Source organism: Lissotriton helveticus, chromosome 5_1 (genome assembly GCF_964261635.1).
Source record: "Lissotriton helveticus chromosome 5_1, aLisHel1.1, whole genome shotgun sequence".
In the NCBI taxonomy this organism is placed as follows: Eukaryota; Metazoa; Chordata; class Amphibia; order Caudata; family Salamandridae; genus Lissotriton; species Lissotriton helveticus.
In genome coordinates, this window is record NC_136065.1 from 1,811,353,102 (window position 1) to 1,811,376,869 (window position 23,768).

At 51.7% G+C, this 23,768-nt stretch overlaps 1 protein-coding gene across 2 annotated transcripts in view; it reads right to left on the reverse strand.

The window, feature by feature from the left end:
- DBF4B (DBF4B-CDC7 kinase regulatory subunit) overlaps window positions 1-23,768 on the reverse strand; it is a 335,585-nt gene that overhangs the window by 55,817 nt on the left and 256,000 nt on the right. For both annotated transcript variants that reach the window (XM_078645154.1, XM_078645155.1), the window contains exon 11: window positions 13,259-13,388. In XM_078645154.1, the coding sequence (XP_078501280.1) occupies window positions 13,259-13,388 (130 nt within the window). The remainder of the gene's footprint in view (window positions 1-13,258; window positions 13,389-23,768) is intronic.

Below are 23,768 nucleotides of genomic sequence, written 5' to 3' on the forward strand. Positions count from 1 at the left end.
ATTAAGGTGCATGCTATGCGGCGAAGAATGCGTGTTGGACACCTGTCTTACACTACAATCAGAAGTACCATTGGATGCAGATACTTTGTTGGGTCCAGTTAAGGCTCATGCATTGTGCTGTCCCCAGCGGCTACCTATCCTGATGACGGCATTCGTGGAGACTTCACCACTACGATTGAAGAGTAGTGAAGTACAAGATGAAGGCAGCATCGACCAGGTACAACCTTCTGTAAGCAGTTCTGATCGAACCATCATTGAAAGCAATCATGCGCATGACTGCAGGGTAGCGACATTTTCCAACCTACTTTCACCAGAAGCTGTAGACTGTTTTTTCGAGAGTCTGTCTGAAATGATGTTTTCACCGGAACAGAGAATGATTTTAAACAAACTTGCACACGGCGTTCCCTGAACTCTGAATTTGGCCTTCAGTCTTTTGAAAACAAAGTGACTGAACTATTTTTTCTCTTCTCCCCTGAATAGCGAAAACTTTTTTCCAATTCCAAAATATTTACCTTTTTGGCACTTATCTTCTGCTTAAAGTAAAACTATTCTTAGAGAACAGAGCTTCTATTCTTAGGAATTCTAGAGACGTTACATTACCTCAACCTCTAGTTTATATGCAATTAATTGTGTTTATATGTGATGAGATGGTCTCGCAACTTTTTTCTGTATCAAGAGCCATTTCATTTCGCAAATCATTCATGCTGATATAACATGTGCATCTCCTTTTTGAATGATTATACTGCTTGAATGCATACAGTACCTATACTCATTTCGTGCATTTTGCATACACCATTTTTCAAATACAAAAAAAAAATTTTTTTGGGGTGGTTCGGTATACACATGCACTGTTAGTTATGTTTACTATTGCTTAGGTTAGTAAATATGTACATAAAATCGTGGAGTGGGTGTAGTGTGTTTATCTAGGTACCTATATTGATACTCCTATTTCTGACCCTTGTCCGGTTATTAATTCACTAATGTCCATACAACGGCACAGAAACCCGTTTTCAGATTAGGTCATAGCGCATGCTGTCACATTAAGCAAGCACTATCCCTCCAGCCCCCTAGAAAGCACACCGAGTTCTCATAACAAAACAAACCTCCAGCAGACCTGGGAAATCCCCCGCAGCTATTGTTTTGATTTCGCTCGAGAACTACTGCAAAGAATGTAAGAACGACCAGTCCTTATGACATTCTTGCTGACGTCTTATGTCCATCCTTACGTCAAACACGGCACCTTTCAGGTATAAATATACCGACGCTGCCCAAAGCTAAGACACGGTGGTGACGAGCTTGGAGCAGCGCTACTTGCCGGAGAGCCTAGCTGATGCAGAAAAGCCCACGGACGCTGCCCCTCCCTTTTGACGCGCTGAGAGAGACGCTGCCTTGTCTCCTGCCGAGAAATCCAGCCTCCGGCGTTCCCAGCCGCCCTCGCGGGTAACTGGGATATCGAGTCCTGAGACAGAGATACCAACCCTCCAGCCTTCTAAATCCCAGGTACTGAACTGACTAACCCCTTACAGAGAATTCTTGAGTCAGATCCTTGGCAAAACGAACTTAACTTAAACTGCTACTTATTTACTCCCGCCCAAGTATTAGGCTTAGGTCAGGTACACCGGGGTAGGCGTAGTTAGAAGCACCAGTTGAGAACGATTAGTCAATGTATATATGTATGTATATCTTTTATCCATTTTAAGTATCATATGGCTAAGAAACCATATAAATGCTTTTACAGTATTATTTTATAATTCTATTTTTACTGTATGCACTTTACTTAACTATAAGTATTGCAATAATAGCGATTCATTTCTCTTGTATGAGAAAAGAGACTGATCAATAAATAACATCTTTTTATTGAACCACGCCCATCTCTTCCTTTTCTCTACAAACTGGTGAAACTAAGAATGCACGTACTGACTGAGTAAAATAGTTGTCTTTTGTTTTCACACGACTCTAGAGATATACTCTTGATTAGGGGAGAGCAAAGTTGTCATGTTCTATGGTTGTCAGAAACGAAATCCCTTCTTGTCTATCCAGGGAGGTTAAACTCCTCCTTGCCTATTCGAGAAAGTTTCTAGTGAACTCTGAGCTAGCTGGCACACAACTTTAAGTCTAATATCGTCAGTAGAAGACCTAGTTAACTGCAGTCCTACGTCTATACTATTGAAGATATTATTCCAATGCGCAGAGCCTATTGGGAAAATAGGAACTACACTACAACTCCACTTGAGACGTGCCGCCTTAGAAATTCCAACACGCAGAACTGCCGACATTGCGCGTGCTCTTCGGTGGCGTACAGTTCTAACCAAGGATCTCCCCACTGTTGAAAGAGACCTTGCGCCACCTCAGAGTGAAGACGCCATTCGTGATCCATCATGCACCTGCGTCTGAGTTAGTCTTCTCTGGCGGAAATGCCTTGATGTTCCAGCCATGTCCAGAGACACAGAGCCTCCTGACATAGGGTCCATGACCCCACCCCACCTTGCTTGTTGCAGTACTACATGGCGGTGGTGTTGTCTGACCACCTGCACTACTCTCCCCTTGACAAAGGGAAGGAATGCCTTCAGTTCAAGTAGGATCGCACGGAGCTCCAGAATGTGAATATGGAGCCTGGACTCCGCCGAGACCAGAGGCCGCTGCTCTCTGCCTCTCCCATGTGGCCGCCCTATCCCAGGAGGGACACATCCGTCACCACTGTCTGCTCCGGTTGGGGAAGGGAGAGTGATCTGCAGCTGACCCAATGCTGGTTTGTGAGCCACCACTGCAACTGTTGTGTAGTGCCCTCCGAGATCTGGACGTACTCTGACAGGTCCCCTTGATGCTGCGCCCACTGGAACTTCAAGACCCACTGCAGAGCCCGCATATACCATCTGGCATGATTGGTCAGCAGGATGCAGGAGGCCATGAGGCCCAGCAGCCTCATGGTCATCCTGAACAAAACCCAGGACAAGGTCCGAAAGATCGGAATCATAGCCCGAATGTCCCGGACTCGCTGTTCGGGAGAATAAACCTGAAACTGCGTCATGTCCAGAACCGCTCCGATCAAGAGGAGCTTCTGAGAGGGATCAGGTGCGACTTCGGCACCTTGGAGAACCCCATCAAATGCAGGAGGTCGCCCGTAGTCTGGAGACAACTGCCTGGGGCAAGCCCGCCTTTAACAACCAGTCGTCCAGATAGGGTAAGACTTGAACCCCTGATCTGCGCAGATGAGCTGCGACCACCGCCATAACTTTCGTGAACACCCGAGGGGCGATGGTAAGGCCAAAAGGGATCAAGTGAACTGAAAGTACTTATGGCCTACGGTGAACCGCAGGTAACGCCAGTGGGTCGGGGATATGAAAATAAGCGTCCTGCAAGTCCAACGTTACAATCCAGTCTTGCGGGTCTAAGGCAGACAAGACCTGAGCAAGTGTGAACATCTTGAACTTATCCTTCCGGAGGAAGTGATTGACGTTCCGAAGGTCTAAGATAGGACGCAGGCCCTGTCCTTCTTTGGAACCAGGAAGTAGTGAGAGTAACAACCATGACCTACTAACGCGCTCAATGGCACCCTTGACCAAGAGGGCTGCAACTTCCTGCTGGAGAATTGCCAAGTGATCCCCCGACATGCAGTGGTACTGAAGTGGCATGGCTGGTCTCGAAGGGGAGGGAGTAGCCCCTTCGGACAATCTGTAGAACCCACCTGTCCGTAGTGATGGTGCACCAGTGGGGGAGGTGATGGTGAATCCTGCCGCCCACTGGTGTTTGGGGGCCTGAAACACTGGACCAGGAAGATTTGGAGGCAGTGGTGGCAGACAGACCCGCCCCCTAGCCCCATGACCAACCTCGGCGGGTCTAACGTCAGCAGCTGCGCTGAGACTGTTGCTGCGCAGGCCTGTGGCTGTGAAACAAACGTGTTTGGGCGCCCCTTCCTTGGCCACAAAAGGAACAAAAGGCAGGCACCGAAGGATTGCCCATGGCCGACATGCCCAAGTCCTTAAAGTGCTCAATGCACTAGCTGCCTTGTCGCCAAAAAGGCGAGTGCCATCAAAAGGCATGTCCATCAGATTGTTCTGGACTTCCCCTGAAAAACCAGTGGTTCTCAACCAAGTGTGACGGCGTAGCGCCACTGTTGTGGAAATCGCTCTGCCCAGAGAGTTGACGGTGTCTAGGCCCCAATGAATCGTGAACTTGGCTGCATCGATCCAATCAGGGATAGCTTGGGAGAGCACCGTCCGGGCCTCCTCCAGACACTGAGACAGCACCTGCGCCACTGTATCACACACAGTGGGAATAACTGCTCAAGAGACATGCAGTGTTCACAGACCGCAGCCCTGAACAGGCGGAAGAGAAAATCTTCTCAAACTGCCCAGTCCGGGTCTAACTGGCATTGGCCTGCAAGAGGGTCTTCAGACCCCTCCCAGTCCTCTCCATCCTCCATAACCTACTGGGCAGGTGAAAAAAGATGGAGGATAAAATTCCCCATCGGCGTCAATCGACACTGGTCCGGCACAGTCTCCACACCGGGGTGGAAGCCGGGAACGACATCGGGAAGGGATCCGGCCAACACCGGTGGCAGTGCCGTCGATGTCGGTGGAGGTCGTATAAGGTCAACCGACAGACTGGGATCCTTGCATGGATCCATGGGGGTCTTGTGGTGCCGGAGCAGTTGACGACATCTGGGCCGGAGCCGCCGAAGGGCAAGGACCCCCAGTCAGACCCAAAGGCACGCCGGCATGGCCCGACGGACCAAAGAGGTGGGCCATGGCTGACAGAAATTTCTGCAGCTGGGCCTGAGTCGCCGACAGACCCGGGAAGGGCGGGTAGGCAGACGGCGACTGCGTAGGCTCCGCCGGAGCCACCACAAGGAACCAGAGCCATGTCGCGTGAAAGGCTAAGGGAAGGCAAAGAGCGACGTCGCTGCTTCGACTTTCTGTGCTTAGTCTTACCTGACACAGAGTGTGAAGACTTCGTCGAACAATGGTGGCGGTTCTGCGACCGGTCCCTTGACCTCCCACTAGACCAGAACCTTGAACGGCGCGGAACGGACTCCCGGGCCTCAAGCAACTTTCGGGACCACTCCTGCAAAGTTTTCGGAGCCATGGCCCGGCAGTTGGGGCACACCGTGGGGCCGTGGTCGCGCCCCAGGCAGTAAAGACACTCGAGGTGCGGGTCTGTCACTGACATCATGCAGGGACAAACCTCGCAAGACTTGAAACCGGGCATCCCTATACACCAGGAGTCAAAAGACTAAAAAAAAAAAAGACAGACAAAAGTCCCCAAAAAACTTAGTCTAAAATTGACTGGGGGTACCGCTCTCTCGGGATCTGCGCTTGCTGGTGCGGAAAAAGAAAGAGCACGAGTGTGGCGTCTAAGTATATACAGGTAGTTTGTTGCTATTCACGCTTGGATGGTTTTGAGGCAAACTGAGTCTATGTAGATAGTTGGTTGGGAGTATTTTGAAATTAAGTTGCAGGTCATCAGCATATTGATGGATTTCAAAGTTGTCTGAGCTCCTAAGCATTCCTTCCATATAAAGGTAGAAAATTTGGGTTATAAGGATGGAGCCCCTCGGGGAAAGAAGAGTCTATGATCTGGTAGTCCTTAAAGAAATTAGTTGTCTGGTCATCGAGGCAGGATATGAACCATTATAGAATCTAACCAGGGAAGTCATGTGTGTTTTCAGGGTGCATATCAATTTGGGATGGTCTTCTGTGTTGAATGCTGTTGAAACATCGAGTCAGAGCATCAGGATGACTCTGCAGAGGGTAAACATAGAAGGCTCAATCTTACCAGCAGGCTTAGTGGGTCACTAACTTGAAATATTTTTTTTCAGCTTGATAAGTACTGGGCTTGATTGAGCTGCGAGGCCTTTTCCCAACAAAGTAACATCCAAGTGTGTCACAATCTTTCCTTGCATGTGAATCTATAAAAGATTCAATGCTGGAGAATGAATGTGCCCATAGTAAGAACTATCATCTTAACTCAAGGTAAAAAGACAGCCTCAGAAGTGTTAAAGATCTCCTTTATGAACCAAAGCTACAGAAAGCGGATGCAGTTGATAAAGGAAATTTATGTATGCTAGAGGACGACCTATGGTCTCTAATCTGGATAACATATTACTAATGCACAACTGTCATGCTAGACTGAAAAACATCAATTTTAGAATAACCAGGCTGGAAATGTCAGAACTAAGATATGAATACAGGCGACATATGATGCACGCTATGGCAGTAAGAGGTCTGTGGTAACTGAATATCGGCATCTCGTAGCATTGTTATAGTAGGTGAAACGCTCATAAAGCAGACTATTTAATCATCCATATAAGCAGATCAATGTTTCAAACTCTGGCGTGATGCCTAGGGTGGCCAATCTCAAATCTAGAAAACCAGGTTTGAGTTTCGGCAATGATGCTCAACATTCTGTAATTCTCGGGCACATTACTTAATCACCCCATGCCTAACAAGCATTGGAAATGCAATAGGGCTGGCATTCGGAAAGTTTGAGCTATTGGGTCTTATAAATGAATTTTTTTTAATTTATGTGTTATTTTTTAAAATAGCTAAATTAATAGCTTTGTCATTTACAATGCCAATGGTTATAACTTTCGCAAACACCTATAGCATTTGTAATGCAACATGTTTTGTATTTACGTGACTTAGATGTATTGATATTACAAATAACAATGTTTAGTTTGTTTAAATAATTAATACTTAAATAATTTATTTAATATGTAATGGCAATAGATTAAACTTTTGCAAATAACTTTTGTGAAGATTATGTTCAGTGTTTTTTTATTGTGACGAAAATCCAAGAACAGAAGTGAAATATTAACATCTTTTTGTGATTTGTAATAAAGCATGAAAGCTTGAAAACAGCTTGAAACATTGAAAGAACATATTTGAACCAGTGATGCAGCGGCGGCGCTGAGTGATGCAGCGGCGGCGCTGAGTGATGCAGCGGCGGCGCTGAGTGATGCAGCGGCGGCGCTGAGTGATGCAGCGGCGGCGCTGAGTGATGCAGCGGCGGCGCTGAGTGATGCAGCGGCGGCGCTGAGTGATGCAGCGGCGGCGCTGAGTGATGCAGCGGCGGCGCTGAGTGATGCAGCGGCGGCGCTGAGTGATGCAGCGGCGGCGCTGAGTGATGCAGCGGCGGCGCTGAGTGATGCAGCGGCGGCGCTGAGTGATGCAGCGGCGGCGCTGAGTGATGCAGCGGCGGCGCTGAGTGATGCAGCGGCGGCGCTGAGTGATGCAGCGGCGGCGCTGAGTGATGCAGCGGCGGCGCTGAGTGATGCAGCGGCGGCGCTGAGTGATGCAGCGGCGGCGCTGAGTGATGCAGCGGCGGCGCTGAGTGATGCAGCGGCGGCGCTGAGTGATGCAGCGGCGGCGCTGAGTGATGCAGCGGCGGCGCTGAGTGATGCAGCGGCGGCGCTGAGTGATGCAGCGGCGGCGCTGAGTGATGCAGCGGCGGCGCTGAGTGATGCAGCGGCGGCGCTGAGTGATGCAGCGGCGGCGCTGAGTGATGCAGCGGCGGCGCTGAGTGATGCAGCGGCGGCGCTGAGTGATGCAGCGGCGGCGCTGAGTGATGCAGCGGCGGCGCTGAGTGATGCAGCGGCGGCGCTGAGTGATGCAGCGGCGGCGCTGAGTGATGCAGCGGCGGCGCTGAGTGATGCAGCGGCGGCGCTGAGTGATGCAGCGGCGGCGCTGAGTGATGCAGCGGCGGCGCTGAGTGATGCAGCGGCGGCGCTGAGTGATGCAGCGGCGGCGCTGAGTGATGCAGCGGCGGCGCTGAGTGATGCAGCGGCGGCGCTGAGTGATGCAGCGGCGGCGCTGAGTGATGCAGCGGCTCCGCTGAGTGATGCAGCGGCTCCGCTGAGTGATGCTGCGGCTCCGCTGAGTGATGCTGCGGCTCCGCTGAGTGATGCAGCGGCTCCGCTGAGTGATGCAGCGGCGGCGCTGAGTGATGCTGCGGCTCCGCTGAGTGATGCTGCGGCTCCGCTGAGTGATGCTGCGGCGGCGCTGAGTGATGCAGCGGCGGCGCTGAGTGATGCTGCGGCTCCGCTGAGTGATGCTGCGGCTCCGCTGAGTGATGCTGCGGCTCCGCTGAGTGATGCTGCGGCTCCGCTGAGTGATGCTGCGGCTCCGCTGAGTGATGCTGCGGCTCCGCTGAGTGATGCTGCGGCTCCGCTGAGTGATGCTGCGGCTCCGCTGAGTGATGCTGCGGCTCCGCTGAGTGATGCTGCGGCTCCGCTGAGTGATGCTGCGGCTCCGCTGAGTGATGCTGCGGCTCCGCTGAGTGATGCTGCGGCTCCGCTGAGTGATGCTGCGGCTCCGCTGAGTGATGCTGCGGCTCCGCTGAGTGATGCTGCGGCTCCGCTGAGTGATGCTGCGGCTCCGCTGAGTGATGCTGCGGCTCCGCTGAGTGATGCTGCGGCTCCGCTGAGTGATGCTGCGGCTCCGCTGAGTGATGCTGCGGCTCCGCTGAGTGATGCTGCGGCTCCGCTGAGTGATGCTGCGGCTCCGCTGAGTGATGCTGCGGCTCCGCTGAGTGATGCTGCGGCTCCGCTGAGTGATGCTGCGGCTCCGCTGAGTGATGCTGCGGCTCCGCTGAGTGATGCTGCGGCTCCGCTGAGTGATGCTGCGGCTCCGCTGAGTGATGCTGCGGCTCCGCTGAGTGATGCTGCGGCTCCGCTGAGTGATGCTGCGGCTCCGCTGAGTGATGCTGCGGCTCCGCTGAGTGATGCTGCGGCTCCGCTGAGTGATGCTGCGGCTCCGCTGAGTGATGCTGCGGCTCCGCTGAGTGATGCTGCGGCTCCGCTGAGTGATGCTGCGGCTCCGCTGAGTGATGCTGCGGCTCCGCTGAGTGATGCTGCGGCTCCGCTGAGTGATGCTGCGGCTCCGCTGAGTGATGCTGCGGCTCCGCTGAGTGATGCTGCGGCTCCGCTGAGTGATGCTGCGGCTCCGCTGAGTGATGCTGCGGCTCCGCTGAGTGATGCTGCGGCTCCGCTGAGTGATGCTGCGGCTCCGCTGAGTGATGCTGCGGCTCCGCTGAGTGATGCTGCGGCTCCGCTGAGTGATGCTGCGGCTCCGCTGAGTGATGCTGCGGCTCCGCTGAGTGATGCTGCGGCTCCGCTGAGTGATGCTGCGGCTCCGCTGAGTGATGCTGCGGCTCCGCTGAGTGATGCTGCGGCTCCGCTGAGTGATGCTGCGGCTCCGCTGAGTGATGCTGCGGCTCCGCTGAGTGATGCTGCGGCTCCGCTGAGTGATGCTGCGGCTCCGCTGAGTGATGCTGCGGCTCCGCTGAGTGATGCTGCGGCTCCGCTGAGTGATGCTGCGGCTCCGCTGAGTGATGCTGCGGCTCCGCTGAGTGATGCTGCGGCTCCGCTGAGTGATGCTGCGGCTCCGCTGAGTGATGCTGCGGCTCCGCTGAGTGATGCTGCGGCTCCGCTGAGTGATGCTGCGGCTCCGCTGAGTGATGCTGCGGCTCCGCTGAGTGATGCTGCGGCTCCGCTGAGTGATGCTGCGGCTCCGCTGAGTGATGCTGCGGCTCCGCTGAGTGATGCTGCGGCTCCGCTGAGTGATGCTGCGGCTCCGCTGAGTGATGCTGCGGCTCCGCTGAGTGATGCTGCGGCTCCGCTGAGTGATGCTGCGGCTCCGCTGAGTGATGCTGCGGCTCCGCTGAGTGATGCTGCGGCTCCGCTGAGTGATGCTGCGGCTCCGCTGAGTGATGCTGCGGCTCCGCTGAGTGATGCTGCGGCTCCGCTGAGTGATGCTGCGGCTCCGCTGAGTGATGCTGCGGCTCCGCTGAGTGATGCTGCGGCTCCGCTGAGTGATGCTGCGGCTCCGCTGAGTGATGCTGCGGCTCCGCTGAGTGATGCTGCGGCTCCGCTGAGTGATGCTGCGGCTCCGCTGAGTGATGCTGCGGCTCCGCTGAGTGATGCTGCGGCTCCGCTGAGTGATGCTGCGGCTCCGCTGAGTGATGCTGCGGCTCCGCTGAGTGATGCTGCGGCTCCGCTGAGTGATGCTGCGGCTCCGCTGAGTGATGCTGCGGCTCCGCTGAGTGATGCTGCGGCTCCGCTGAGTGATGCTGCGGCTCCGCTGAGTGATGCTGCGGCTCCGCTGAGTGATGCTGCGGCTCCGCTGAGTGATGCTGCGGCTCCGCTGAGTGATGCTGCGGCTCCGCTGAGTGATGCTGCGGCTCCGCTGAGTGATGCTGCGGCTCCGCTGAGTGATGCTGCGGCTCCGCTGAGTGATGCTGCGGCTCCGCTGAGTGATGCTGCGGCTCCGCTGAGTGATGCTGCGGCTCCGCTGAGTGATGCTGCGGCTCCGCTGAGTGATGCTGCGGCTCCGCTGAGTGATGCTGCGGCTCCGCTGAGTGATGCTGCGGCTCCGCTGAGTGATGCTGCGGCTCCGCTGAGTGATGCTGCGGCTCCGCTGAGTGATGCTGCGGCTCCGCTGAGTGATGCTGCGGCTCCGCTGAGTGATGCTGCGGCTCCGCTGAGTGATGCTGCGGCTCCGCTGAGTGATGCTGCGGCTCCGCTGAGTGATGCTGCGGCTCCGCTGAGTGATGCTGCGGCTCCGCTGAGTGATGCTGCGGCTCCGCTGAGTGATGCTGCGGCTCCGCTGAGTGATGCTGCGGCTCCGCTGAGTGATGCTGCGGCTCCGCTGAGTGATGCTGCGGCTCCGCTGAGTGATGCTGCGGCTCCGCTGAGTGATGCTGCGGCTCCGCTGAGTGATGCTGCGGCTCCGCTGAGTGATGCTGCGGCTCCGCTGAGTGATGCTGCGGCTCCGCTGAGTGATGCTGCGGCTCCGCTGAGTGATGCTGCGGCTCCGCTGAGTGATGCTGCGGCTCCGCTGAGTGATGCTGCGGCTCCGCTGAGTGATGCTGCGGCTCCGCTGAGTGATGCTGCGGCTCCGCTGAGTGATGCTGCGGCTCCGCTGAGTGATGCTGCGGCTCCGCTGAGTGATGCTGCGGCTCCGCTGAGTGATGCTGCGGCTCCGCTGAGTGATGCTGCGGCTCCGCTGAGTGATGCTGCGGCTCCGCTGAGTGATGCTGCGGCTCCGCTGAGTGATGCTGCGGCTCCGCTGAGTGATGCTGCGGCTCCGCTGAGTGATGCTGCGGCTCCGCTGAGTGATGCTGCGGCTCCGCTGAGTGATGCTGCGGCTCCGCTGAGTGATGCTGCGGCTCCGCTGAGTGATGCTGCGGCTCCGCTGAGTGATGCTGCGGCTCCGCTGAGTGATGCTGCGGCTCCGCTGAGTGATGCTGCGGCTCCGCTGAGTGATGCTGCGGCTCCGCTGAGTGATGCTGCGGCTCCGCTGAGTGATGCTGCGGCTCCGCTGAGTGATGCTGCGGCTCCGCTGAGTGATGCTGCGGCTCCGCTGAGTGATGCTGCGGCTCCGCTGAGTGATGCTGCGGCTCCGCTGAGTGATGCTGCGGCTCCGCTGAGTGATGCTGCGGCTCCGCTGAGTGATGCTGCGGCTCCGCTGAGTGATGCTGCGGCTCCGCTGAGTGATGCTGCGGCTCCGCTGAGTGATGCTGCGGCTCCGCTGAGTGATGCTGCGGCTCCGCTGAGTGATGCTGCGGCTCCGCTGAGTGATGCTGCGGCTCCGCTGAGTGATGCTGCGGCTCCGCTGAGTGATGCTGCGGCTCCGCTGAGTGATGCTGCGGCTCCGCTGAGTGATGCTGCGGCTCCGCTGAGTGATGCTGCGGTTCCGCTGAGTGGTGTGTGCATCGGTGGAGCTTAGTGGGTGCCTCGGTGGAGCTGTGTGGTGGGTGCCTCGGGGGAGCTGGGTGGTGGGTGCCTCTGCGGAGCTGTGTGCATCGGTGGAGCTGTGTGGTGGGTGCGTCGGTGGAGCTGTGTGGTGGGTGCGTCGGTGGAGCTGTGTGGTGGGTGCATCGGTGGAGCTGTGTGGTGGGTGCATTGGTGGAGCTGTGGAGCTGTATGGTGGGTGCCTCGGTAGAGCTGTATGGTGGGTGCCTCGGTAGAGCTGTATGGTGGGTGCCTCGGTAGAGCTGTATGGTGGGTGCCTCGGTAGAGCTGTATGGTGGGTGCCTCGGTAGAGCTGTGTGGGTGGAGCTGTGTGGTGGCTGCATCGGTGGAGCTGTGTGGTGGGTGCATCGGTGGAGCTGAGTGATGCTGTGGTTCCGCTGAGTGGTGTGTGCATCGGTGGAGCTGGGTGGTGGGGGCCTCTGTGGAGCTGGGTGGTGGGGGCCTCTGTGGAGCTGGGTGGTGGGGGCCTCTGTGGAGCTGGGTGGTGGGGGCCTCTGTGGAGCTGGGTGGTGGGGGCCTCTGTGGAGCTGTGTGGTGGGGGCATCTGTGGAGCTGTGTGGTGGGGGCATCTGTGGAGCTCTGTGCCTATTGCTATATTTTGGATATTAACATGGTCCTAATGAGGTGCAACCAGTGCCCAGACAGTGTTACTAAGTTTAAAATTACAAAATAATGAAGTAATACTGTTACAAAATATGGCACATTATGATTTGCCTTTTCTTGTCGTATAATCTACTCACCCCTACCCCATAATTTGGCCCTCTCCTGCCGCATAATTCTAGTGGCCCTGAGTATAGTGCACTTCTTGGGTGAGTTGCAGGAGTTAGAATGACACAATAAAAGCATGGTGTGGCTAGTGCTGCTTCACATAAGCATTTGGTGTAGTGGAGAATGGACATTGTGCGTGCAATCGATTATCAACTTGTTGCATAAAAATAAAAACAGTGCCCATCCCAATGAGTTTACAAAGCTGGAGAAACGAACCTCAAGGAGAGCGAGACAGAGAGGAAACGAAACTTAGTGGAGGTGTTGAGGTTACAAGATTAGAGCGAGCGATGCATTAGGGAAGAGAACAGAAATTGAGCAGCAGCTGGGGGTAGACAATGTAAACAAGCCTGAAGCATACCTCAAAGAAACGGCCGGCCGGGAATAATTAGGGGGTGAGAAATGCACTGGGAGGGCTGCCTTTGATGTGGTAATGCGAGGCAGCCAGGCCTGCGGCTGGTGGCATTGTGCACGCGCTTTTTAGGGCTTGCGCTTGCGCAATGACCTAAAAAGCACATGCACTGCAAGGAATCGCCAGTGGAATCGCCAGTGGTGGTTAAGCTCTGTTTAAGCCACAATAGAGCTTCGCCAGCTACGCGCAGAAGCGCATCAGCAGGCGAGACCTAAAAAATGAGTGTCCTTGTGTAATGCAAGTGGTGCTCATGTAAAGCGCTCCTATACCTTTAGGTCAAGTTTGCGCTATATAAAACTCTGGGGAAACAAAGCGCCATGTGTGCTCACCGTGACAAGCTCTTCAAAAGCTTCTTGGCAGCACTCGCAGTACCCCTTTCTCTTTTTCTTCGCTGCAAGGGTCAGCTTAACCTTCGGGCTTCTCTCTTCTGTTTCACTGTGCGTTGGACATTTGGGATCACTGTGGGAATAATTAAGCCAAAAAAAGTTGGTAGGCCTGCATTCAGAAAAAAGTCCATATTGTGATGCTAGAAACAAAGCTGCCTTGGCATTAGAGATTTAGTAGAATATACTGTTTTTGCTGAAACATACAGAACACCAATTTAGTCCTACACTTAATCTCCATACCCCCACCAATTCAGTTCAATTGAACACAAACTCACAAAAACAAACAATTCCACATTTTAACCTTGCATAGTGTCTTTTAAGTCTGTTCTTTAATCTTTCCTGTGTGACATTTTCCTGACTACTTCAAGCATGCCACCATACCTCACAATCTTCAAAGAAAAAAGAATCCTTCATATGAAGATACAACACAATGGGCCTCAACATCGAAACACACCTTATTATGCAAGAGCTTTGCCAAACCTGGCAAAGGCCCGAACAAAAAACTAAAAAGCTGCTTACATTCTCCACACCTCCTTGGCATAGCCAGAACCAGGGTTACATTTAAAAATCCAATTTAGACTTTCCAAAGGACAAGCAAGAAATATGCAATAACCTCAGGCCTTTAAAAATGGTCCCAAATGGTCACATTGGATCCATACATTCACAGCAGTGCTCCAGCGAGCAGTGCAGGTCCACGTTGGCTTCTTTCCACTCTGGAATTCACAGAGCAGAACTGCATATAAGTGCCACCCCTACGCACCAAAAAGTTTGTTTCTTGAGCCTTTACATACCCTCGTAAGCAAAGTAAGTAACTTGTCGGTACCAGTGTGCAAATCTCCAATTTGGAATCTTTTTACGTGGTGAAGAGGCAACACCACAGAACAAAACGGGGAGGTGTGAGGGCAGTGAAGAATCTGCAGTTACATAGAGTATGCATCAGAATTAGTTTTACCAAAAGTAACTTTTTCTTTGATAGATTCTTCTAGCCGCAGATGCCTCACCTTTAAAACAGGTACTAAAGAGGTACTGACCCCCAAGGTAGAGTGTCTGTGGAGTGGACTCAACCAAAAAGTTTGTAGGACTAAACGGGCGAAATGTCCTCACCTGGCCTGTCTGTCAGTGCATTACTGCCCCATAAACGTGTTCACAGACACGCATGTCACAGCTTGGCAGATGTCGGGGACAAGCACTGTGCATGCAAAAACGTTAGAAGCAGCCTTAACCCTGGTGGAGTGGGCTCTCCGCGCTTTCAGAAGCTGCTTTTTGGCAAACATGTAGCAGACTATCACAACAAGCTGAAGTGATCAGGACCAGGAAGACAACCCCCATTATCAGATGCAGTGAGCAAAGGAGTCCACATTAGAAATATCAGGACCAAATTAAGGTCCAACTTTGGCATCACAAACTGTGTGGGAGGAACAGTATTAAAACCTTTAAGAAAAGGCATCACAAATGGCGACTTAAACAAGGACGGTTGGTCTGGCCAACAGAAAGAGGATGAAAGGGTCAACAAATAGAGCTCTTGGCAAGACCTCACTGTGCTTTCGATAAAAACAATAAAACCGCCAAAGGTTTTGCTTGTAAGGGATCAGTGTTGTGGAATCCAGACCAGGCCACAAATTTATCCCAATGTTTAGCGTAAATGGACTTTGCAGGTGGAAGCATGGTAGCAAGGCTGTCATTCACAACCTCAGGCAGTGGATCATGCCACCACTCCATCTCCATGCAAGGAGACTTAGATTGCACAGGTTTGGATACAGAACCCTGCGGTGCTACTGCAACAGAAGACCCTCTCAAAGCCGTAGCCTGATGCCCATGCCCAGAAGTTCAGGGTACCACACTATCTTGGCATAAACCAGAGTCACTAGGATGACTTGGGCCCAGTCGTTCTTGATATTCAAAACTCCGGGCAAGACAGGTAGTGGCAGAAAAGTGTTCAGAAGTAGTTTGTTCCATTCCAGCAGGAACAAGACTTTTAGCAAATGTTCTTAAGGAAGCACCATCATGCAAAACCTTCCACATTGCATGTTCAACGGTGGTGAAAAGATCTTGCAAGAGTTCAACACACTTGTGAAGAAACCCATTGCAAACTCTGAATTTAGTACCCACTCGTGATATGCTGGGGTCTGCTCAGTTCCCCTGCTCCTGCATTCAGGTATCCTGCCAGGTGGTTGGGGTCCAGAAAGATGCCCTGATGTCCCAGCCACCTCCAGAGATGGTAAGTCCCTAGGCAAAGCACCCAGAACCGGATTTTGTCCTGCTTGTTGCAGTACAACATTGTGATGGTGATGCCTATGAGGGTCGGCACCGGCCTCCCCTTGATGGAAGGACAGATCAATTCCTTGAGCTGTGGGACATTCATGTGGAGAATACTCTGACCTCTGTCTCCAAGTAGTGACCCCCCTGAACCAATCGGGAATGTGTTCATTACCACTTGGTGTGGAGGTACGGTAGCCTGCTGCAGGACAAACTGCACCCAGTTAGCCAGCCAATGCTGCAGATCTTAAGTGGTCTTCTCCATGACTTGGATGATGTCAGAAAGGGAGCCTGAATGCTGGGCTCGCCGGGACTTCAGAGCTTGCATGCCCCATATGGCGCAGTTGAAAATGAGGACGCACGAAGCTAAGAGGCCAAAAATCCTCTGAGCCACCTTGGCCAAGGTCCAGGATCAAGCCTGAATCATCGGATCATAGCCTAAATGCCCTGGACTCATTTCAGTACACCAAGTCTTAAAACTCCACCATGTACAAGATCACCCAAATGACTGAAGCTTCTAAAGGGATCATGTTGGAATTCAACTCATTTATGGTGAAACCCAATGGTGTTAAAAGTTCTGCCTTCGTTTGAAGGTGGTCCATGACTGATTGCGGTGAGCTCCGCTTCAGCAGTCCGTTGCTTAGGTACAGGGATAAAGCCACTCCAGACATGGTCAGCAACTACCGCCAGCCCTTTCGTGAAAACCAGAGGGAGGCGTGAGGCTAAAGGGGAGCACAGTAAATTGAAAATACTCCTGTTCCACCTTGAACTACAGGACAGATATGTCTCCTACAAGTTTAAGGACACTATCCAGTCACCTGTGTCCGCAGCAGATTGGATCTGGTTTGCGTAGCAGTACCCATGGGCGTCGGTAGGCGTCGCCCGCGGCTCCGTGTCCGTCGTGGGCGTTGTGATGACGGAGTACTTAGATGCCACCTCCGCGTGCTGACGTCAGTTCTTATACACAGCTTTTCTGCGCCAGAAACGCAGAGCCATGATAGAACCACCACTGGTGCCATGAAACTAGGGCCCTGAAAGGGGATGACCATAACCCTAGATATCGGTTCGCAGAATGGGGAGGATGGGTGGGTCGGTAAGGAATCTATCACTAACTAATGTCTCTAACAGATATATCGTTACACAAGTAGTAACTTGTGCATCTGAAAGAGACACGTTAGTGATAGATTCCTTACCTTAGAATAGATACCCCAGCAATACCAACCCCGGTGGTGGGTCTGCGAACCAATAATTACACCAGAAAGTCCTGGAGGACGGAACGGCCAAAGAAGCCATCCCTCCGGACTTGGCTGTCCAGGCAGTAGTGTCTTGCGAACGTGTGCAGCGAGGCCCACGTAGCTGCCTGACAAATGTCCTGCGAGGGGACTCCCCGGCCCAGGGCAGTAGTAGTCGCCGTGGCCCGAGTGGAATGGGCCCTCAGCCCAACAGGAGGTTCCTTTTTAGCCAAGGAGTAGCAAGCCTGGATGCACAACACGATCCACCAAGAGATGGTCCGTTTGTGCACCGCCCGTCCCTTCTTAGTGCCCACGTAACCAACAAAGAGTTGGTCATCCACCCTGGCGTGTGCGATCCAGATAGAATGAGCGCGCACGTTTTGGGTCCAGACGGTGGAGCCTCTCTTCCTCTTTCGAGGGATGTGGAGGCGGAAAGAAGGTGGGCAAGGTGATGGACTGCCCGATGGGAAAGGCTGCGACTACCTTGGGCAGGAAAGAGGGTCTTGTCCGCAACACAACCAGCCACCTCCAGAGATGGTAAGTCCCTAGGCAAAGCACCCAGAACCGGATTTTGTCCTGCTTGTTGCAGTACAACATTGTGATGGTGATGCCTATGAGGGTCGGCACCGGCCTCCCCTTGATGGAAGGACAGATCAATTCCTTGAGCTGTGGGACATTCATGTGGAGAATACTCTGACCTCTGTCTCCAAGTAGTGACCCCCCTGAACCAATCGGGAATGTGTTCATTACCACTTGGTGTGGAGGTACGGTAGCCTGCTGCAGGACAAACTGCACCCAGTTAGCCAGCCAATGCTGCAGATCTTAAGTGGTCTTCTCCATGACTTGGATGATGTCAGAAAGGGAGCCTGAATGCTGGGCTCGCCGGGACTTCAGAGCTTGCATGCCCCATATGGCATGCAACAGATATATCGTTACACAAGTAGTAACTTGTGCATCTGAAAGAGACACGTTAGTGATAGATTCCTTACCTTAGAATAGATACCCCAGCAATACCAACCCCGGTGGTGGGTCTGCGAACCAATAATTACACCAGAAAGTCCTGGAGGACGGAACGGCCAAAGAAGCCATCCCTCCGGACTTGGCTGTCCAGGCAGTAGTGTCTTGCGAACGTGTGCAGCGAGGCCCACGTAGCTGCCTGACAAATGTCCTGCGAGGGGACTCCCCGGCCCAGGGCAGTAGTAGTCCCTTCTTAGTGCCCACGTAACCAACAAAGAGTTGGTCATCCACCCTGGCGTGTGCGATCCAGATAGAATGAGCGCGCACGTTTTGGGTCCAGACGGTGGAGCCTCTCTTCCTCTTTCGAGGGATGTGGAGGCGGAAAGAAGGTGGGCAAGGTGATGGACTGCCCGATGGGAAAGGCTGCGACTACCTTGGGCAGGAAAGAGGGTCTTGTCCACAACACAACCTTGTCCGGATGGACATAAAGGAAAGGTGATTTTGAAGAAAGAGCCTGGAGCTCACTCACTCTCCTGGCAGAGGTGATGGCAACCAGGAAAGCAGTCTTAATGGTAAGAAGACGGAGAGGACAGTTATGAAGTGGCTCGAAGGGAGCGCACATCAGATAAGCGAGTACAAGGTTCAAGTCCCACTGGGGCATCGCGAATGGAACAGGAGGAAACATGTGTGTGATGCCCTTCAAAAACCTATTTACAATTGGGGACTTGAACAAAGATGGCTGATCAGGTAGCCTCAAGAAGGCAGAAAGAGCAGAAAGAGCAGAAAGGTAGCCCTTAATAGTGCCCAGAGAAGAGCCCTGCTGGGCAAGAGAAAGAAGGAAGAGGAGAACCTCAGAAAGGGGGGCAGAGAGTGGATCCACAGCCTTTGCAGTGAGTGCACCATGCCACAAATCTGTTCCACCTGCAGGCGTATACAGACTTTGTGGAGGGACGCCTGGCTGCCAGAATGACATTACAGACTTCAGGAGGCAAGTCAAATGGCCTCAACTGTCGCCGCTCAATCTCCAAGCTTGAAGGTGGAGACTGGACAGGTTCGGGTGGAGGACCGTCCCCTGCTTCTGCGACAGAAGGTCCTCCTGAAGAGGCAGACGAACCTGGGGATCGACAGACATGCTGAGTAGCTCTGGATACCAATATCTTCGTGCCCAGTCCGGAGCCACAAGGATAACCTGGGCCCGGTCGCGCCTGATCTTCAGCACTCTGGGCAGAAGTGGTATAGGCGTACAATAGACCGCAACTCCACTCGCGACGAAAAGCGTCACTGAGCGAGTGCCGCCTTGGAAATTCCAACGCGCAGAACTGATGACATTGTTCCGGGTGGGGTAGGGAGAGGGATCTGCCACTGACCCAATCGCGGTCCGTGAGCCACCACTGCAACTGTCTTGCAGTGCCCTCCGAGATCAAGAAATGGTCGGACAAGTTGCCCGGATACTGTGCCCACTGAAACTTCAGGTCCCACTGCAGAGCCCGCATCCGCCACCTGGCGTGATGCACCAGAAGGATGTAGGAGGCAATCAGCCCCAGAAGCCGCATCATCAACCTGACGAGACTCGGGATAAAGGCTGAAAGATCGGAATCAGACCCTGAATATCTCGAACCCGCTGCTCGGGAGGATAAACCCGAAACTGCGCAGAGTCTAGAACCGCTCCGATGAAGAGGAGCTTCTGAGAGGCACACAGGTGTGACTTCGGCACATTGATGGAGAACCCCAGCAGGTGCAGGAGGTCGGCCGTAGTCTGGAGGTGGCTGACGACTGTCTGGGGCGAGCCTGCCTTCAAACAACCAGTCGTCGAGGTAGGGGAAGACTGAAACCCCTAACCTGTGCAGATGAGCTGCGACTACCGCCATCACTTTCGTGAACACCCGTGGGGCGCTGGTAAGGCCGAAGGGGAGCACGGTAAATTGAAAATGCTCGTGGTCTACCGTGAACCGCAGGCAACGCCGGTGGGCCGGCAGGCCGGGGATGTGAAAATAAGTGTCCTGCAAGTCCAACGCTACCATCCAGTCTCCAGGGTCTAGGGCAGCCAAAACCTGAGCCAATGTCAGCATCTTGAACTTCTCCTTCCGGAGAAAGCAGATGATGTTCCCCACCACCATCAATTTCTTGGAGTCCATCTTTAACACAGGATCAGAATCGGAGTCAAAAAGATTTAGCTTCTTTCAGTAACCAATATAGTTCTTTGCCCCCCCTTTTCCCACCCAATTCTGTGCAAAGCAGGCGCTCTGCCCCACCCCCAAAATCCCATGGTTCCCCATCCTCTGAGGCACCATGCACTCTGTACTCCCTCCCTCCCTCCCACCCCCCCCCACACCTTTCCCCAAATCCTCAGAGGCACCACCCTTACTTAGGCATCATATGGTGGGCGTTACGCAGACCCATTTGCATGCCATGACTAAAGGATGCTTACCTGGAAGAGCCATTTAACCTGATAATTTACTTCTAGTGGCCGAAATACCCAGTTCTCTAGCCTAGGGGTGACTGGCCCTCATTTTTGTTTTGGTTAATTTTAATTCTTCCAGTTCGTTTTTTGGTCTGCAGCTGCCAGGTTTCTTTTATATTTGATTAATAGCTTGTTTTGGTTGCCAGTGTGGTTTCTTTGCCCCATTTTCTCCTGCCTGATTCTGGGTGGAGCCAGGCCCTCAGCATACGCACCCCATAGGCACCGCTTTTACTTAAGCATTAAATGGCAGGTGTGCGGCTGGTGCACACAAGCCAAGCATGTCTGCACCAGACAGGGTCTGGAGGCCAGCCATGCTGTTGGATATGTCAATGAGGTGGTACAGGCAAGTAATCACCAAAAGGGACCTGAAGGTAACCTTTTGGATTGCTGTGCTTTTATATTTTTTCATTTATTTTAATATATCTGAGTTTTTTGGCCATGCCTGAACCCAGGCATCCAGTTGCAAAAGCAGTGCATTTATTTTGTTGTTCCAACTTAGCCTTGTAATTCAATCTTATGCCAGCCTCTTAGGTGGGGATCGTGCTAATGTTGGCCGTAGTACGATCAAGGTGAATCACTGCAATATGTACTCCATCATAAAGAACCAGGCCCTCATTAACTGAAAACTAGGACCTAGAAATTCTCTTAAATCAGATCTGGATTCATCAGATTGCTTGCCTTTTCTAAAAGATGTGGTACTACCCCACTTCAAATTAACAAGATTTAACCACCTTATTAAGAGAGGTGGTGGGTAGGTAGAATCTATAGGGAACATATACAAAATGCTTTCTTTAGTGTGTTCACAATTTCCAGCTATTGAAAGTGAATACTAAACCTCTGATAGGATTTGTGTTACTACCAATGCTTCAACTTGAAAAGGTGGTTGCCTGTGGGGCCCAACAAGTCATTTTTTGGGCCCGGTACCTTTTTTAAAAAGAATCATTAACCGAGAGCAAGAAAAACAAACAGGTGAAAGAAGAAAGAGGAGACAGTCAGAAAAAAAGTTACCACGGGAGAAAACAGGAACCAACAGGAAACAGCAGGGCAGGCGTGTGTCTGGTAGTGGATTGGAGAGGAATGAGGTAGATTCAAGACTGAGTTCAATGCACAGCACCAGCAATTGGCAAGTAAACAGATGTTGGCACCGACACTCATTTTCCAAATTAAGCACTAGTTACTGCCTTATCAAAATCACTGACTTTAATTAGCTGAAAGAACTCACCATAAAGGTTGCTTACATTGTGATTTTAATCTTTCAGCTGAGGAGCTCAATAGCCCATTTTGTGGCGCTATAAAATTCAAGAAAATATGTTCCTTAGGGTTTAGAGAATTAATTGACAAACACTTAAATATATTTTTATAAACACTGCAACTAAGATTTGTTCCCAATTTTCCAGTCATCTGATTATCTTCATCACTAAACGGGAGAACAATATTTAAGATTGGCAAATAACCAGTGGCTAAGCGAGAATGCAACAGGACTAATGAGAACGTTAATACCTTTGATGCCCTCACTCCTGCCCAAAATGTGCGTACTGCTAATAGGCATTTTAATTGAGAACACCTGCTGCTAAGCATGCAGAAGCTTGACAGAAGATCTAGTTTAGCACCTACTCTGGTCAAGTTGTTAACTCTAGATTTCAAACATGTCACATGTTCATAGAGCAAACTGAAGTAGAGAAAATGTTCTCCACAATTCTGAAAGAGCTTGGAGGAGGCCAAATAGTACCCAAGCAAAAGCAGAGTACCACAAACATATGTACAAGTGGAATCACTTGATTCGAAAACAAGAAGAGTCACAAAAAATCGTTTTAGTCCCCCAGAATATCTAATAACGATTTGAAACCATATAGTCTTTAAATGATCTCTCAGCAGTCAAAGACGGTCGAGGGTCCTCACACCAGGTAGAGAACCTTAGTGTGTTTTCCAAGACAAAATTTAAATGATTAGACACTATCTCTCTCACATTAAGCCTCAACTTAATGAGCATAAAAGCAACATTTCTACCATACTTAAAATGTCATTTATTATGAAACACCCTGAAATCCTTTTTTTATGCGCTACAATAGGAAAGCATATAAAGTAGACCTTGCAATCCAGACTTTTTTTTTTTTTTTAAGAGAAGCAACGCACGTCATACCTTGTTGACAGCCAAAGCTATGGTTATTAAAGAGGCAAGAAGGCAGTACTCCCCGTGAAACAAACAAAATGCAGCAGCATCCATTATCCTGAATTCAGCTGGTCATTCACAGCAGATGCGATGCAACATCTTCTTGGCGTGCTGGCAGCAGTCAAGAGAGTGTATTCTTTATTAACCGAAGGATTACTAAAATCTTTAAAGAATAAAAAAACACATAAGCAACGCCCCCCCTCCCGTCTACCCTGCCCCAAGGAGTTTCCGGGCATTCGAAGTAAAAAATATATACAGTAAACGGAGCCCATGTCTGCATGGGCTCCGTTTACTGTTTTGTGCCCCTTTAAGACTTAAAAACGAATAATAAATTAAAATGTGAGATCAACTCCTTTTCACACCAGTTTTTGCTTAGTCTGTAAGGATCAATTTTATTTATTTATTTTAAAAGTTTTATATAGCGAGAACAAGATCTTTGCAGATAACAAAGCGCTTTACACAGGTATAAATGAGTGGTAGGGTGGGTACACGAGGGAGCATAGTTTGGAAGGTAAGGTAGGTCAATGCAGTAGTACAAATAAGAGGGAGAAGAAGAATCAGTTAGGTCAATAATACAAGTAAAACACATGTGCAAAGGGATCAAACAAATAATATAGCTCGACGCAAAGTCTTAAAAGATCAAGAGTAGTAGTTCAAGTGTACTTAGCCATGAGGATAGCTTTAACTTCTTCTTAAAAAGAAGAGTGGATGAGATGAGCCTGGTTTCAGGAGGGAGTGAGTTCCAGATCCTAGGCGCCATTCCTGAGAAGGAGCGTTTGTACGTTTTTTCCTTCCGGAATCTTCGAGGCTTCAGCAGAAGATGGTTTGTACTTCTGGTGGTTCTGGACACGCCGGAAATTGTCAACTTTTGAGTGAGGTAGCCGGGTGATTTCAAATGTATAGCCTTGTGCGTCATGCAGGCGATTTTCATGTGTATTTTGGCTTCAAAAGGCCGCCATTTCAGGGATTTAAAGTCCGGGGAGATATGCGAGTGTTTTTTAGATCCAGTGATGAGTCTCGCTGCCGCGTTTAGCGAAGCTCTTAGGGGTGCAGTTGTAGTTAGGGGGAGACCGCAGAGGGCGATGCTGCCGTAGTCTATGCGAGGGATGACTAGTGCTTGTACTGCAGTTCGGAAGTCCTCGGCTGGGAGGAAGGGTTTAAATTTCCTCAAGGTATTTATTTGGAAGTTAGCTCCCTTAGCTGCTGCCTTGCTGATATGCTGCTGCATGTTGAGATTGGCGTCAAGTGTTATGCCTAAAGATTTTGCTGAATCCACGATGGTCGGTTGGACATTGAGTGCAGTTAGGTGCTTAAGCCAGGTTTGAGTGGTAGAGATTTTCGCGGGAGGTGAGATCAGAAGGAACTCAGTTTTCATAG